The sequence below is a fragment of the Mytilus edulis genome, chromosome 11, assembly GCF_963676685.1.
Source record: "Mytilus edulis chromosome 11, xbMytEdul2.2, whole genome shotgun sequence".
Taxonomy (NCBI): domain Eukaryota; kingdom Metazoa; phylum Mollusca; class Bivalvia; order Mytilida; family Mytilidae; genus Mytilus; species Mytilus edulis.
Window position 1 is genome coordinate 28,732,215 of NC_092354.1, and position 18,128 is coordinate 28,750,342.

The 18,128-nt window shown below is 31.3% G+C and overlaps 1 protein-coding gene across 1 annotated transcript in view; it reads left to right on the forward strand.

The window, feature by feature from the left end:
* LOC139494139 (uncharacterized) overlaps positions 1-14,012 on the forward strand; it is a 24,837-nt gene extending 10,825 nt beyond the window's left edge. The window contains exon 2 of the mRNA XM_071282316.1: positions 13,582-14,012. Coding sequence (XP_071138417.1) covers positions 13,582-14,012 — 431 coding nt within the window. The remainder of the gene's footprint in view (positions 1-13,581) is intronic.
* Positions 14,013-18,128: the final 4,116 nt, after the last annotated feature.

Genomic DNA, 18,128 nt, shown 5'->3' on the forward strand with positions numbered 1-18,128 from the left:
GTTACATCACATTACAATTATCAATACATATAAGAAAGTTGTCTTGGTCAAATGACCGATTTTAGGTAATATCAATTACAATTATCAAAAAAATTGTCAAATTTACAGTAAAATTTCGAGAAATAAGCCAATATACCAAAACAGGTTAGTTGTTATATTATATACAATTATTCTAAAATACAATCAATTTAAGGTAACATCTGAATAAATTATCCATAAAGTGGTTAAATTTACTGGAAAATATTACAATTATTATAGTTAAAGTTTGGTTGGTTCAAGTTGACTTCAAATACAATTGTTAATACATATTAGAAAGTATCTTGGTCATATGAAAGATTTAAGGTAACATCAAATACAATTATCAATACATATTAGACAATTTATATTATATACAATTATTCTAAGAATATTGTCAATTTAAGGTAAATTCTGAATGAATTATCCAAAAAGTGGTAAAACTTACTAAAAGGTGACTTTTATGGACAGTTATCTCATTGGCAATCATCCCACATCTTCTTTTTTATATTATAATTCTATAATGAAGGTTTGGTTGGTTCAGCTTGATTTCAAATACACTTGTCAATTCGTATTACAAAGTATCTCCGTCAAATGACCGATTTAAGGTTACATCAAATACAATTATCAATACATATAAGAAAGTTGACTTGGTCAAATGACCTATTTTAGGTAACATCAATTACAATTATCAAAAAAATTGTCAAATTTACAGTAAAATTTCGAGAAATAAGCAATATACCAAAAACAGGGTTTGTTGTTATATTATATACAATTATTCTAAAATACAATCAATTTAGGTATAATTAACACCTTATGTAGGAATCCTGGGTTTTAATTGGTTCATAACCAGTGTAGTTTTCACCTATTTACTGCTATCAAATGAATATCGTTCATTTTTTACGTTGCCGGGGTATATGCAAAAAGGATATGCCTTTTTTACCCTCTCTGCCGTGGTATTTGCCAAAAAATACTCTATCCGACTAGACGCTTGTAACGTCACGATCATCAATGCGTTTTAGACATACGGTGTAATTAAACATATATAGCATGTTCTTGAGGGGTATTTGCGAAAAATACCAGTCTTGAGAATCAATTTCCCTCGCCTTACGGCTCGAGAAATTTAACATTCTCTCGACTGGTATTTTTCGCAAATACCCCTCCTTAACATGATATATCTGTTCAACATCTGAATAAATTATCCATAAAGTGGTTAAATTTACTGAAAAATATTACAATTTTATAGTAAAGGTTTGGTTGGTTCAAGTTGACTTCAAATACAATTGTTAATACATATTAGAAAGTATCTTGGTCATATGAAAGATTTAAGGTAACATCAAATACAATTATCAATATATATTAGAAAATTGTCTTGGTCAAATGACCGATTTAAGTAATCATCAAATACAGTTATCCAAAAAAATGTCAAATTTACAGTCAAATGCATAAAAATGATCAATATACCAAAAAACAGGTTTGTTGTTATATAATATACAATTATTCTAAAAATATTGTCAATTTAAGGTAACTTCTGAATGATTTATCCAAAAAGTGGCAAAAACTTACTATAAAGTATTATAATTCCATAAAAAGGTTTTGTTGGTTCAAATTAACTTCAAATACATTTGTCAATACAAATTAGAAAGTATATCGGTCAAATGACCGATTAAAGGTAACATCAAATACAATTATCAATACGTATAAGAAAGTATCTCGGTCAAATGACCGATTTTAAGGTAACATCAAATACAATCATCAATACATATAAGAAAGTTGTCTTGGTCAAATGAATGATTTAAGGTTACATCGATTACAATTATCCTAAGAATATGGTCAATTTAAGGTAACATCTGAATTAATTTTATAATAAAGGTTGGTTGGTTCAAGTTGACTTCAACTACAAGTGTTAATACATTTAGAAAGCATCTTGGTCATACGACCGAATCAAGGTAACGTCAAATACAATTATCCAAAAAAATTGTCAAATTTACTGTAAAATGCATGAAAATGATCAATATACCAAAACAGGTTTGCTATTATATTATTTACAATTATTCTAAGAAAATAATCAATTTAAGGTAACATCTGAATAAATTATCCATAAAGTGGTTAAATTTACTGAAAATGTTACAATTTTATAATGAAGGTTTGGTTGGTTCAAGTTGACTTCAAATACAATTGTCAATACATATAAGAAAGTATCTTGGTCAAACGACCGATTTAAGGTAACATCAAATAAAATTATCCAAAAAATTGTCAAATTTACCACAAAATGCATGAAAATGATTAATAAACAAAAAACAGGTTTGCTGTTATATTATATACAATTATTCTAAGAATATAATCAATTTAAGGTAACATCTGAATAAATAATCCATTAAGTGGTTAAATTTACTTAAAAATATTACAATTTTATAATGAAAGTTTGGATGGTTCAAGTTGACTTTAATTACAATTGTAAATACATATAAGAAAGTATCTTGGTCATGTGACCGATTTAAGGTAACATCAAATACAATTATGCATACATATAAGAAAATTGTCTTGGTTAAATGACCGATTTAAGGTAACACTAAATACAATTATCCAAAAAATTGTCAAATTTACAGAAAAATGCTTGAAAATAATTAATATACCAAAAACACGTTTGCTGTTATATTATATACATTTATTTTAAGAATATAATCAATTTAACATCAAATACAATTATCAATACATATTAGACAATTGTCTTGGTCAAATGACCGATTTAAGTTAACATCATAAGAGTTATCAAGAAATGTCAATTTAACAGCAAAATGCATGACAATGATCAATATATCAAAAACATGTTTGCTGTTATATTATATACAATTATTCTAAGAATATTGTCAATTGAAGGTAACATCTGAATGAATTATCCAAAAAGTGGTAAAATTTACTAAAAAGGTGACTTTTATGGACAGTTATCTCATTGGCAATCATATCACATCTTTTTTTATATTATAATTCTATAATGAAGGTATTGTTGGTTCAGCTTGACTTCAAATACACTTGTCAATTCGTATTAGAAAGTATCTCTGTCAAATGACCGATTTAAGGTTACATCAAATACAATTATCAATACATATAAGAAAGTTGTCTTGGTCAAATGACCTATTTTAGGTAACATCAATTACAATTATCAAAAAAATTGTCAAATTTACAGTAAAATTTCGAGAAATAAGCAATATACCAAAAACAGGTTTGTTGTTATATACAATTATTCTAAAATACAATCAATTTAAGGTAACATCTGAATAAATTATCCATAAAGTGGTTAAATTTACTGAAAAATATTACAATTTTATAGTAAAGGTTTGGTTGGTTCAAGTTGACTTCAAATACAATTGTTAATACATATTAAAAAGTGTCTTGGTCATATGAAAGATTTAAGGTAACATCAAATACAATTATCAATATATATTAGAAAATTGTCTTGGTCAAATGACCGATTTAAATAATCATCAAATACAGTTATCCAAAAAAATGTCAAATTTACAGTCAAATGCATAAAAATGATCAATATACCAAAAACAGGTTTGTTGTTATATAATATACAATTATTCTAAAAATATTGTGAATTTAAGGTAACTTCTGAATGATTTATCCAAAAAGTGGCAAAAGCTTACTGAAAAGTATTATAATTCCATAAAAAGGTTTTGTTGGTTTAAATAAACTTCAAATACATTTGTCAATACAAATTAGAAAGTATATCGGTCAAATGACCGATTAAACGTAACATCAAATACAATTATCAATACGTATAAGAAAGTACCTCGGTCAAATGACCGATTTATGGTAACATCAAATACAATTATCAATACATATAAGAAAGTTGTCTTGGTCAAATGAATGATTTAAGATAACATCGATTACAATTATCCTAAGAATATGGTCAATTTAAGGTAACATCTGAATTAATTATCCAAGAAGGAGAAAAATATATTGATTTTTTTTACAATTTGATAATAAAGGTTTGGTTGGTTCAAGTTGACTTCAACTACAATTGTTAATACATGTTAGAAAGCATCTTGGTCATACGACCGAATCAAGGTAACGTCAAATACAATTATCCAAAAAATTGTCAAATTTACTGTAAAATGCATGAAAATGATCAATATACCAAAACAGGTTTGTTATTATATTATTTACAATTATTCTAAGAAGATAATCAATTTAAGGTAACATCTGAATAAATTATCCATCAAGTGGTTAAATTTACTGAAAATGTTACAATTTTATAATGAAGGTTTGGTTGGTTCAAGTTGACTCCAAATACAATTGTCAATACATATAAGAAAGTATCTTGGCCAAACGACCGATTTAAGGTAACATCAAAAAAAATTATCAAAAAAATTGTCAAATTTACCACAAAATGCATGAAATGATTAATAAACAAAAAACAGGTTAAAACTTTGCTGTTGTATTATACACAATTATTCTAAGAATATAATCAATTTAAGGTAACATCTGAATAATTATCCATTAAGTGGTTAAATTTACTGAAAAATATAATAATTTTATAATGAAAGTTTGGATGGTTCAAGTTGACTTTAATTACAATTGTAAATACATATAAGAAAGTATCTTGGTCATGTGACCGATTTAAGGTTACATCAAATACAATTATGCATACATATTAGAAAATTGTCTTGGTCAAATGACCGATTTAAGGTAACATCAAATACAATTATCCAAAAAATTGTCAAATTTACAGAAAAATGCTTGAAAATAATTAATATACCAAAAACACGTTTGCTGTTATATTATATACATTTATTTTAAGAATATAATCAATTTAACATCAAATACAACTGTCAATACATATTAGACAATTGTCTTGGTCAAATGACCGATTTAAGTTAACATCATTACAGTTATCAAGAAATGTCAAATTAACAGCAAAATGCATGACAATGATCAATATATCAAAAACAGGTTTGCTGTTATATCATATACAATTATTCTAAGAATACTGTCAATTTAAGGTAAAATCTGAATGAATTATCCAAAAGTGGTAAAATTTACAAAAAAGGTGACTTTTATGGACAGTTATCTCATTGGCAATCATCCCACATCTTCTTTTTTATATTAAAATTCTATAATGAAGGTTTGGTTGGTTCAGCTTGATTTCAAATACACTTGTCAATTCGTATTACAAAGTATCTCCGTCAAATGACCGATTTAAGGTTACATCAAATACAATTATCAATACATATAAGAAAGTTGTCTTGGTCAAATGACCTATTTTAGGTAACATCAATTACAATTATCAAAAAAATTGTCAAATTTACAGTAAAATTTCGAGAAATAAGCAATATACCAAAAACAGGTTTGTTGTTATATACAATTATTCTAAAATACAATCAATTTAAGGTAACATCTGAATAAATTATCCATAAAGTGGTTAAATTTACTGAAAAATATTACAATTTTATAGTAAAGGTTTGGTTGGTTCAAGTTGACTTCAAATACAATTGTTAATACATATTAAAAAGTGTCTTGGTCATATGAAAGATTTAAGGTAACATCAAATACAATTATCAATATATATTAGAAAATTGTCTTGGTCAAATGACCGATTTAAATAATCATCAAATACAGTTATCCAAAAAAATGTCAAATTTACAGTCAAATGCATAAAAATGATCAATATACCAAAAACAGGTTTGTTGTTATATAATATACAATTATTCTAAAAATATTGTGAATTTAAGGTAACTTCTGAATGATTTATCCAAAAAGTGGCAAAAGCTTACTGAAAAGTATTATAATTCCATAAAAAGGTTTTGTTGGTTTAAATAAACTTCAAATACATTTGTCAATACAAATTAGAAAGTATATCGGTCAAATGACCGATTAAACGTAACATCAAATACAATTATCAATACGTATAAGAAAGTATCTCGGTCAAATGACCGATTTATGGTAACATCAAATACAATTATCAATACATATAAGAAAGTTGTCTTGGTCAAATGAATGATTTAAGATAACATCGATTACAATTATCCTAAGAATATGGTCAATTTAAGGTAACATCTGAATTAATTATCCAAGAAGGAGAAAAATATATTGATTTTTTTTACAATTTGATAATAAAGGTTTGGTTGGTTCAAGTTGACTTCAACTACAATTGTTAATACATGTTAGAAAGCATCTTGGTCATACGACCGAATCAAGGTAACGTCAAATACAATTATCCAAAAAATTGTCAAATTTACTGTAAAATGCATGAAAATGATCAATATACCAAAACAGGTTTGTTATTATATTATTTACAATTATTCTAAGAAGATAATCAATTTAAGGTAACATCTGAATAAATTATCCATCAAGTGGTTAAATTTACTGAAAATGTTACAATTTTATAATGAAGGTTTGGTTGGTTCAAGTTGACTCCAAATACAATTGTCAATACATATAAGAAAGTATCTTGGCCAAACGACCGATTTAAGGTAACATCAAAAAAAATTATCAAAAAAATTGTCAAATTTACCACAAAATGCATGAAATGATTAATAAACAAAAAACAGGTTAAAACTTTGCTGTTGTATTATACACAATTATTCTAAGAATATAATCAATTTAAGGTAACATCTGAATAATTATCCATTAAGTGGTTAAATTTACTGAAAAATATAATAATTTTATAATGAAAGTTTGGATGGTTCAAGTTGACTTTAATTACAATTGTAAATACATATAAGAAAGTATCTTGGTCATGTGACCGATTTAAGGTTACATCAAATACAATTATGCATACATATTAGAAAATTGTCTTGGTCAAATGACCGATTTAAGGTAACATCAAATACAATTATCCAAAAAATTGTCAAATTTACAGAAAAATGCTTGAAAATAATTAATATACCAAAAACACGTTTGCTGTTATATTATATACATTTATTTTAAGAATATAATCAATTTAACATCAAATACAACTGTCAATACATATTAGACAATTGTCTTGGTCAAATGACCGATTTAAGTTAACATCATTACAGTTATCAAGAAATGTCAAATTAACAGCAAAATGCATGACAATGATCAATATATCAAAAACAGGTTTGCTGTTATATTATATACAATTATTCTAAGAATACTGTCAATTTAAGGTAAAATCTGAATGAATTATCCAAAAGTGGTAAAATTTACAAAAAAGGTGACTTTTATGGACAGTTATCTCATTGGCAATCATCCCACATCTTCTTTTTTATATTAAAATTCTATAATGAAGGTTTGGTTGGTTCAGCTTGATTTCAAATACACTTGTCAATTCGTATTACAAAGTATCTCCGTCAAATGACCGATTTAAGGTTACATCAAATACAATTATCAATACATATAAGAAAGTTGTCTTGGTCAAATGACCTATTTTAGGTAACATCAATTACAATTATCAAAAAAATTGTCAAATTTACAGTAAAATTTCGAGAAATAAGCAATATACCAAAAACAGGTTTGTTGTTATATACAATTATTCTAAAATACAATCAATTTAAGGTAACATCTGAATAAATTATCCATAAAGTGGTTAAATTTACTGAAAAATATTACAATTTTATAGTAAAGGTTTGGTTGGTTCAAGTTGACTTCAAATACAATTGTTAATACATATTAAAAAGTGTCTTGGTCATATGAAAGATTTAAGGTAACATCAAATACAATTATCAATATATATTAGAAAATTGTCTTGGTCAAATGACCGATTTAAATAATCATCAAATACAGTTATCCAAAAAAATGTCAAATTTACAGTCAAATGCATAAAAATGATCAATATACCAAAAACAGGTTTGTTGTTATATAATATACAATTATTCTAAAAATATTGTGAATTTAAGGTAACTTCTGAATGATTTATCCAAAAAGTGGCAAAAGCTTACTGAAAAGTATTATAATTCCATAAAAAGGTTTTGTTGGTTTAAATAAACTTCAAATACATTTGTCAATACAAATTAGAAAGTATATCGGTCAAATGACCGATTAAACGTAACATCAAATACAATTATCAATACGTATAAGAAAGTATCTCGGTCAAATGACCGATTTATGGTAACATCAAATACAATTATCAATACATATAAGAAAGTTGTCTTGGTCAAATGAATGATTTAAGATAACATCGATTACAATTATCCTAAGAATATGGTCAATTTAAGGTAACATCTGAATTAATTATCCAAGAAGGAGAAAAATATATTGATTTTTTTTACAATTTGATAATAAAGGTTTGGTTGGTTCAAGTTGACTTCAACTACAATTGTTAATACATGTTAGAAAGCATCTTGGTCATACGACCGAATCAAGGTAACGTCAAATACAATTATCCAAAAAATTGTCAAATTTACTGTAAAATGCATGAAAATGATCAATATACCAAAACAGGTTTGTTATTATATTATTTACAATTATTCTAAGAAGATAATCAATTTCAGGTAACATCTGAATAAATTATCCATCAAGTGGTTAAATTTACTGAAAATGTTACAATTTTATAATGAAGGTTTGGTTGGTTCAAGTTGACTCCAAATACAATTGTCAATACATATAAGAAAGTATCTTGGTCAAACGACCGATTTAAGGTAACATCAAAAAAAATTATCAAAAAAATTGTTAAATTTACCACAAAATGCATGAAATGATTAATAAACAAAAAACAGGTTAAAACTTTGCTGTTGTATAATCAATTAAAGGTAACATCTGAATAAATAATCCATTAAGTGGTTAAATTTACTGAAAAATATTACAATTTTATAATGAAAGTTTGGATGGTTCAAGTTGACTTCAATTGCAATTGTAAATACATATAAGAAAGTATCTTGGTCATGTGACCGATTTAAGGTAACATCAAATACAATTATGCATACATATTAGAAGATTGTCTTGGTCAAATGACCGATTTAAGGTAACATCAAATACAATTATCCAAAAAATTGTCAAATTTGCAGATTGATTGATTGTTGGTTGCTTAACGTCCAGTGGCAAATATTTCATGCATATTCAGGACGAGAACAAGTTCACAATAAATACAACAAGTAGGTTGATACAATAGAGGCCATCTGGGATGATGGTCGGAGAAATGTGGACTGCCACAGGAAAAGGAGGGTATATTGGATAGGGACAGAAATTTTGCCTTGCAACAGGCCACCCACGAACCCCTCGAAGAGTTGTTGCAAGGGTTCTTAACGTGCAAAGAGCGTGGCACTCTCTTTACACAAGGCATCGGATTTAACGTCCCCCTTCTGACCGGACGTGACTGCGAACTTGATACATCCCGCAGAGCCAAACGGACGCCCCACTTCGGCAAGCGTTTTACTGCCGGTCGGGAGAAGACATAAGTGACCAAATTTCTATACCCACGTCACCCTTGGGGATTCAAATTTACAGAAAAATGCTTGAAAATAATTAATATACCAAAAACACGTTTTCTGTCATATTATATACATTTATTTTAAGAATATAATCAATTAAAGGAAACATCTGAATAAATTATTCATAAAGTAATTAAATTTACTGAAAATATTACAATTTTATAATGAAGGTTTGATTGGTTCAAATTGACTTTGAATACAATTGTCAATACATATTAGAAAGTATCTTGCTCATATGACCGATTTAAGGTAACATCAAATACAATTATGCATACATATGAGAAAATTGTCTTGGTCAAATGACCGATTTAAGTTAACATCAAATACAGATATAAAAAAATGTCAAATTTACAGTAAAATGCATGAAAATGATCAATATACCAAAAACAGGTTTGCTGTTATATTATATACAATTATTCTAATAATATGGTCAATTTTAGGTAACATCTGAATGAATTATTCATAAAGTTGTAAAATTTACTTAAAAAAAGTATCTTCTGTGGATAGTTCCAGATATTCCTCTTTGATCCAGGTAGATTCAACTAAATGTATGGTATAAGAAAGAAATATGATATAGTAGAGGGGAATAAGACGCAACAGAGAAAAACTTAAAAAACCACAAATAATACAAATGCAATCAGTGTGAGTTTACCACAAAATGGCCCATAAGCATCATTAGGCAGAAGAGCTCTCACACTATGGACCTTTTCTTGTTGCTATCCATGTCCTTCCCCTTCAAAAGGGCGAATCTGTTATGAGATCACCAGAAAGTTAAACAAGGAGATGGTTTGATTTTTTTATATTTCACAACTTGTTCGCTATGCCCGTGTCTGTTGTGACGTTTTTGATTTTAACGAACGCAACCTTTGTATTACTGGTAAATTATTACCCCAGGGATATCGTTACCATAAATTACTTAAAACCTTTACTAAATTTTTCCATAGATATAAAGATTTGGTTTTGAATATAATGAAATATGACGAAATACAACTTAAACAATGCGTGTTGGATTGGTAGTTTTTATTATATCAACAAAAATTATAACCTTTTAACAATGCTTAATACCTATTGTTCAATATATACATGAAACAGACTTCTTTCTGGGTCTGTCATATTCTTGATGTAGGGCCACATTGAAAAAAATGTTGGTTTGCTAAAGCCAAAGTTCCATAAAAGAGATTGGGGCGATAGGTAGTTTTTTTTTTAAATGTTTAATATGAATGGACTATTATGATAATAAACTCAGTTAAAGAATTTGTCTGGTGACTTTTAGTTATCAAAATTTTAATTTAAATAAAAAAAATACCTTTACAAATTAACCCCTTCCTCTCTACTCCCTTTAGATTAGTGTAGATTAAATTATAAACACCAAGTTTAAGTATTTTCATGGCACTACCGTATCAGCTGTTTATTTAAATGTCTTAATATCCAGACAGGGTTGTCTGTTATTTATATGTTTCCCCCAAGTATTTTCCCGCCTAAAATAATGTGACATGTTTGTTATCAAAAGAAAACATTTGGTCAAGGAATTCATTTAACTTCTCGATTATTCTGCTTTTAATAATTTATTTTGGATTTATTTTCATTGCATTTAAGGTACAGTCAAGCATTTGTATTTAAAAACTTTTAATTTGACTTATGTCTCATGATCGTTTATTGGCTTGTTCAACCATGGAGACAATGTAAATTATGTAAATTATAAATCTATCAGCTGTCAGAAATATTGATCTACGCATCACATCGATGTTATGAAATCGACTACCAGTTTAGTTTCTTGTCAAAACAACGGCTTAAAACAATGTTGTATCATAAATCTTCTAGGCAAAACGATGTTTCTGGGACTCGGGGGATACAATCAGTATGCGTTCCAGGGACTGGCGGGTTTAATAAATGACGCGGCAAGCTCGATTTCCATGCGTTCAGGACGCGTATACGCGTCTTAACGAGAACCACAGTGATATCGAAAATCCTGAAGTAATAATTTATCATTAATACATAAATTTCTCTCACTAAAATCTAATACGTTGGTACATACACGAGTTAGTCGTACATTGATTGATTGTTGATTGTTGGTTGCTTAACGTCCAGTGGCAAATATTTCATGCATATTCAGGACGAGAACAAGTTCACAATAAATACAATAGGTAGGTTGTTGCAATAGAGGCCATCTAGGATGATGGTCGGGGAAATTTGGACTGCCACTGGCAAATGAGGGTATATTGGATAGGAACAGACATTTTGCCTTGCAACAGGCCACCTACGGACCCCTCGAAGAGTTGTTGCAAGGGTTTTTAACGTGCAAAGAGCGTGGCACTCTCTTCACACGAGGCATCGGATTTAACGTCCCCTTCTGACGGACGTGACTGCGAACTTGATACATCCCGCACAGCCAAACGGACGCCCCACTTCGGCAAGCGTTTTACTGCCGGTCGGGAGAAGACCAAGTGACCATATTTCTATACCCCAGTCACCCTTGGGGTGGAGTTAGTCGTACAAGACGAGAGATATAAACATCAAAGTTGAGCGATACGAAAACGAGTGACGTTAAAGTAAACAGAATATAACGTTCTGCCTACTCAGAGATATGGAAAACAAAATATGTGTTGGGATCTGAATGGTGGTTTTTTTATTTTTATTTCCCCTGTCGGGTTTCTTAAATGTCCTAGTAATGCAATATAAAATTTTACTGATATAATTTTATTTCGTCCTGCACATGGACATTTCACTCACATGAATAAACATCAATCTCGTCTGAAATCGATTTATTATTGAGAATTGAATCTTTTATTTTTTTGTAAAATGTCATAATATTATCGCGGGAATACGCCTACTACAACTTATACAATTTTTTAACTCGCATGAATAAACATCCATCTCGTCTGATTTTCACATCACCGAGCATAAATACTTAAAACTTGCATGAACTGGTCGGTTCCACGTGATATAAGTGTATGCATAAATCACCGGTAATTTAGTACACGTTAAATTCACGTAAATTGAAAAAAATATTTGTATCATATCTGAAAATTTAATTAAAATCATGAAATATTTAACCCAAGATTAATTTGAAGAACTGATGTTTTAACTCCAGGTGGTGTCATGGCAGCATACATGCAGGGATAGTGCTCTAAATAAATTTTAATAAGTTTAATTTCCCCGTGTTGATGATTGTTTAACATTCAGTGGCAATTATTTCATTCTTGTTCGGGACAATGCAATGCAATTTCGAAATCATTGTTTATAAAAGACACATTTGATGCATCAAAACAGTTTAAACATTCTGTTAGATGTGAAAGTTATGAGGAAAAAAATGGTCCAGGTAAAATACACATTCTAAAAAATAGAAATAACAAAACTTCTGGAATAATTCAAAACGAAAAAGTCCAATAAAAAATGATAAACAAGTGTCATATTCTTGACTTGGTGCAGACATAAGTAAAGTGTACTCGGCGATGTGTAATTGTGCGAGTTGTTTGCTCAGCAAGTGGAGAAATTTGTATTCAAAGTTCAAGATACTGTCATTAGTGAAGAACTAATTACCAAACAAATCTTGAGATCATATATGAACTCTTTATAAAAGTAAAACAAACTGCGAAAAATAAAAGTTCTAGCAAATTCTAGAAAATGTAAGCCGGAATCTTTACTATGCGTGCATTTATATTTTTTAACGTGCAGAGAGCGTGGCACTCACTTTACACGAAGCATCGGATTCAATGTTCCTATATTGACCGGACGTGACTGCGAACTTCGGCGAGCGTTTAACTGCCGGTCGGCAGAAGGCAAAATGACCATATTTCTTTTCCCTAGTCACCTATGTGGGCCATTGTTAGAGGTTGATCTCTTGCAGTAAATAAAGATTCACTTCATTTATATGATGTGTGAATAGAGCATTTTTTTTTATTTGAATTTATTCTTTCAGTTTCCCTTTAGAAAGAATTTCCTTTCCAATGGAATTAATAGGTATAAAAAGATGTGGTATGAGTGCTTTTGAGACAACTCTCTCCAATTAATCAACTAAGCATCATTTCTTAATTATCACACAATGTAAGATGATGCTCAGTAAACCTAAATGAGAGAACAATCTGTAAAAAGCAATAAATATATACCTTTTTAATTTCATGAGTTTATTCTATGTTAAAAAAAAATTATATTTCTTTTCAAATTTTAGAAATAGTTGCTATAGTAAACGGTTCTCAGCTATCACCACAACAGCTAAACCAAGAGGAAGCAGCTCAACAGGCACCACAACAGCCAAACCAAAAGAGAGAAGCTCAACATGCACCACAACAACCTTACAAAGAGAGAGAAGCTCAACATGCACCACAACAACCTTACAAAGAGAGAGAAGCTCAACATGCACCACAACAACCTAACAAAGAGAGAGCAGCTCGACAGGCAACACAACTGCCAAACCAAGACAGAGAAGCTCAACATGCACCACAACAACCTTACAAAGAGAGAGAAGCTCAACATGCACCACAACAACCTAACAAAGAGAGAGCAGCTCGACAGGCAACACAACTGCCAAACCAAGACAGAGAAGCTCAAAATGCACCACAACAACCAAACAAAGAGAGAGCAGCTCAACAGCCAAACTAATAAAGATTGATTGATTATTGGTTGCTTAACGTCCAGTGGCAAATATTTCATGCATTTTCAGGACGAGAACAAGTTAACAATAAATAAAATAGGTAGGTTGTTATGATAGAGGCCCTCTTGGATAATGGTCGGGAAAATTTGGACTGCCACTGGAAAATGAGGGCATAATGGATAGGGACAGAAATTTAGCCTTGCAACAGGCCACCTACGGACCCCTCAAAGAGTTGTTGCAAGGGTTCTTAACGTGCAAAGAGCGTTGCACTCTCTGTACACGAGGCATCGGATATAACGTCCCCCTTCTGACCGGACACGACTGCGAACTTAAACATCCCGCACAGCCAAACGGACGCCCTACTTCGGCAAGCGTTTTACTGCCGGTCGGGAGAAGACCAAGTGACCATATTTCTATTCCCCAGTCACCCTTGGGGGTAAACTAATAAAGAGAAGGTCAACAAGCACCACAACTGCCAAACCAAGAAAGAGGAGCTCAAACAGACACATCAACAACCAAACTAAAACAAAACGGACAATACCAATATAAGTCCATACAACAAAGATTATAAGTTAAGATCGAACATCCAATAAAGGAATCTTCAGAACCTGAATCTTATGAAATAACAAAGGAACATTTTCCGGCTCATATATGGTCTCCGATGGATTCATGACAAAATATTGTTTTGGTGATGTGTTTTAAGATCTTACTTTACTGAACATTCTAGATATTTACAATAATCTCTATATATGAGGGGGGCAAGGGGGTCCCAATAACAGCAAATTGATTTGGCTCATAACAGATAACAAGGAATTCAAATGGACAAAAACAGATAACAGTAAATGAAATATTAAAATAATTTGGTCTTTGACAAATCAGTATTTCTTATTACGGATATAATCCTTTGTAATGCATTCCATTTTCTATGACTGTTTTTAGTATTAATTTAGGTATCTATAATGTGTTTAAATTACTACTCAATATATTATATTTTTTATACGCTCGTTTACGGAACGTATTAGGGTCTACTGTTGTCCGTCTGTTGTCAACATGTCGGACATTATTGAACTCAAAAACTCTTTAACCAATTTGCATTAAACTTTGGGAAATTGTTTATATCGAATGACGGGAGCTCTCTTTTTTTTATATAAATTTTCGATTTTAAGTCTCTTGGTAATGGGTTTTTATTCAATAAATTGGTGTTTTTTTCCCCAGTTTTCTGATAATATCTCAAAAATGCTTTCACAAAGCAAGGAATTTTGGTGAAATGTTCATATCTATTAACGTGAGGTCACTTTCAATTTTTATAAATTTTAGGTTTTACGTTTTTGAGTTAACAGGTTTTATTAATTAAAAAGGGGGGATTTTCCCGATTTCAGACATTAACACAAAAATGTTTTCAGCAGTTCACATGAAACTTTGCTGAAATATTTTATCTATTGTAGTAAACTCCTTTTCGATTTTTATTAATTTTCGATTTTATGTTATTGAGTTAAGGGATTTTATTCATTAGAAAAAGTTGGTATTTTCTAGGTTTCAAAAATAACTCAAAAATGCTTTCAGCAGTTTTCATGAAACGTTGGTGTATTTTTTTTATATATATATTGACTGTTGCTAATAAAAAAAAAACCTTAATGAACTTGGCCCAGTAGGCTCAGTGAAAATGTTAAAAATGATAAAGGAAAACAACTCCTTAAGGTGTCAATTGATCTTTTGGTCATGTTGACTTATTTGTAGATCTTACTTTGGTGTACTTGATGGATTATCCTATTGATATTCCCTTTCAAATTTGTTTTGAAAACAATCAAGATAAAGTCTGTACTAAAAACGTTGTATTAGGCGTATTCCCGCGATACCATTATGACATACAAATTAACAACAAAAAAAAGAATTCAATTCTTAAGAGTAGATCGATTTCGGTCCTTATTCATCGATTAATAATTTGTAAGACTCACCCTAGTAAGTGGAAATGAGCAACAGCCCTAGAAAGACTTCGGATTATACATTTATTACATGTAGACACTTTATAGATCTTTAGAACTGAAAGTCTTCATACTATTAACGACAACTTTATTTTGAACTTTATACCTGTGGGACGTACAACAAATACTGAAGGAAAAATAAACATATTTCAGGAAACTGCCATCTTTTATATTCGTCTCTGCATTTGTCGTCATCCAGTGATCAAACAATTTACACACTTTGTGCAATGCTGCAACTGATTATGTACTGTCAATTCCATCTCCTCAAAGCTAATCTAAAACAGCCAGAGGTCTAAAAAATTTTCAAAACTTGGTCAAAATCATCCAACCGATTGTTGGGGACAAACTTTCAGAACCAGGTAAGGTGTCTCTTTCGCTAATGAAATAACCTCAAGAAAAAAAAGAATTTGAAAAAAACTTTAAATAGAAACCAGGAACTCCATGGAAGTTGGCCTTTCGTCATTTGGAGAGGACGTATCTTCTTTTCTGTCATATGGGAAGTCGTTCAACCAGCATACCAGGGATCATATGGCCACTAATTTTGAAAACAAAATGCATGCAAGAGAAAGAAGTTTACTCCACTACAAAAAGAACAACTTGGAAAAATCCCTTGTATAGACTGATGATATGTTCGGCTGGGCCTCAAGGGTCGAAAGATCGGGGTTCATTATGGTCAATATTTGGGACTGGTTATCCGGCATGGGTTACGGGCCGGAAAACATTCATTTCTGTCGTATTACCTTGCAATACACCATAACCGCGGATGCAGGCAGGTAGGGTAGACACTGGCCGTTGTATTGAGCCATAATATACCTCTATGGCATGGCCGGGTGGTGCTGGGGGAACATTATGGCCCTTCCAAAAAATATAAGCCTATACGTTTTTTGTCCGTTAACCGTATTTATTTATTCAGACGGATCCGAGACTTCTATCAAGGGTCTAAACACTTAGCTGCGTTTTTTTAGCGGTGATTTTGGTTCCTCGTACGGACCGATGGCAGGTTCGGCTGTGCCTCGAGGGTCGAAAGATCGGATTTATTCTTCCAGCGACGGCCATCTCTGCCTCGGCAAGGAACTGTCAAAAGCCTTACGGTAGAACACCTCTTTGCCCAGAAGTCTCTCCTTTGACGAGACCCTTCGAGCGTGATATAACAAGAGAGAACGTTGACAGGCTGCTTATAGTAAAGCATTCTGTGAACGGACTCCCTTCTCGAATTGTACTCGCCAAAGGTGGTACCTCTGCGCCGAAGTCGCTTCCAAATTCCCATGACGGTCCGTCGCAACCAACCGATTGACAATACGACGTGAAAGTATTGAGATTTCAAACCGACTTAACTCGAACGATTGCATGCTTCTGTCATTACCTTTCATCTGCAACAGAGTCACAGAGGGCTGATAATGATGTAGAAGCTGGCGATTCTTCAGGTTATCCATGAAGTGTGGAACCAGACTTACCATGAAAATAAGCAGATATCTTACCATGATGCTGATAAGGTGCAGTGAACGCAAACGTATGTGACGGATCGGCGACACATGTAGACAGGTGGCGGACGAAACTTTGGCCAAGAACTAGTAAGGTCTTCTGGTCGGGCGATTGACGTCTATGCTGGTTACGCAGCTGCGCTAATAACAAACCAAAGGTGTTCTGTGGCGGAAGCTGGTTCCTGTACCCAAAGGTGGTCATAAGCTGCTGACGGAATGGAACGCAGTTGTCAAACGTGTGGTCGAAGAGTTGGCGCACCATAGTCACTCTGTTGTTTTGCCAGTTTATAGTGGGGCGATGTGTCGGGCAAGATATTTGGCTCTCATTGCTGTCGGGGCTTGCATAATCTGGTCATTCAATTCCTTATGAACATTAATGATCCTGCTGGGGTACATGGGAAATAAGAAAACAATGCAGCTGTCTTACAAAGTCATTGAACCGGTTTGATAATTTGGAATCTTGAAAATTATACAAATTATAGTGCACACGAGTTGAGTTTTTAGTCCAGAGTTTTAGGGGACGACCATTTCATATACTTAGGGGGGGGGGGGAGGGGGGGGGGGTGTGGATATAATGGTTTGTTCTGTGGTAGTTTGAAAATAAATTATCTGACTTGCAATATTTTGAAAACGTGAACTCGTCATCCCTAAGTAGTCTTTT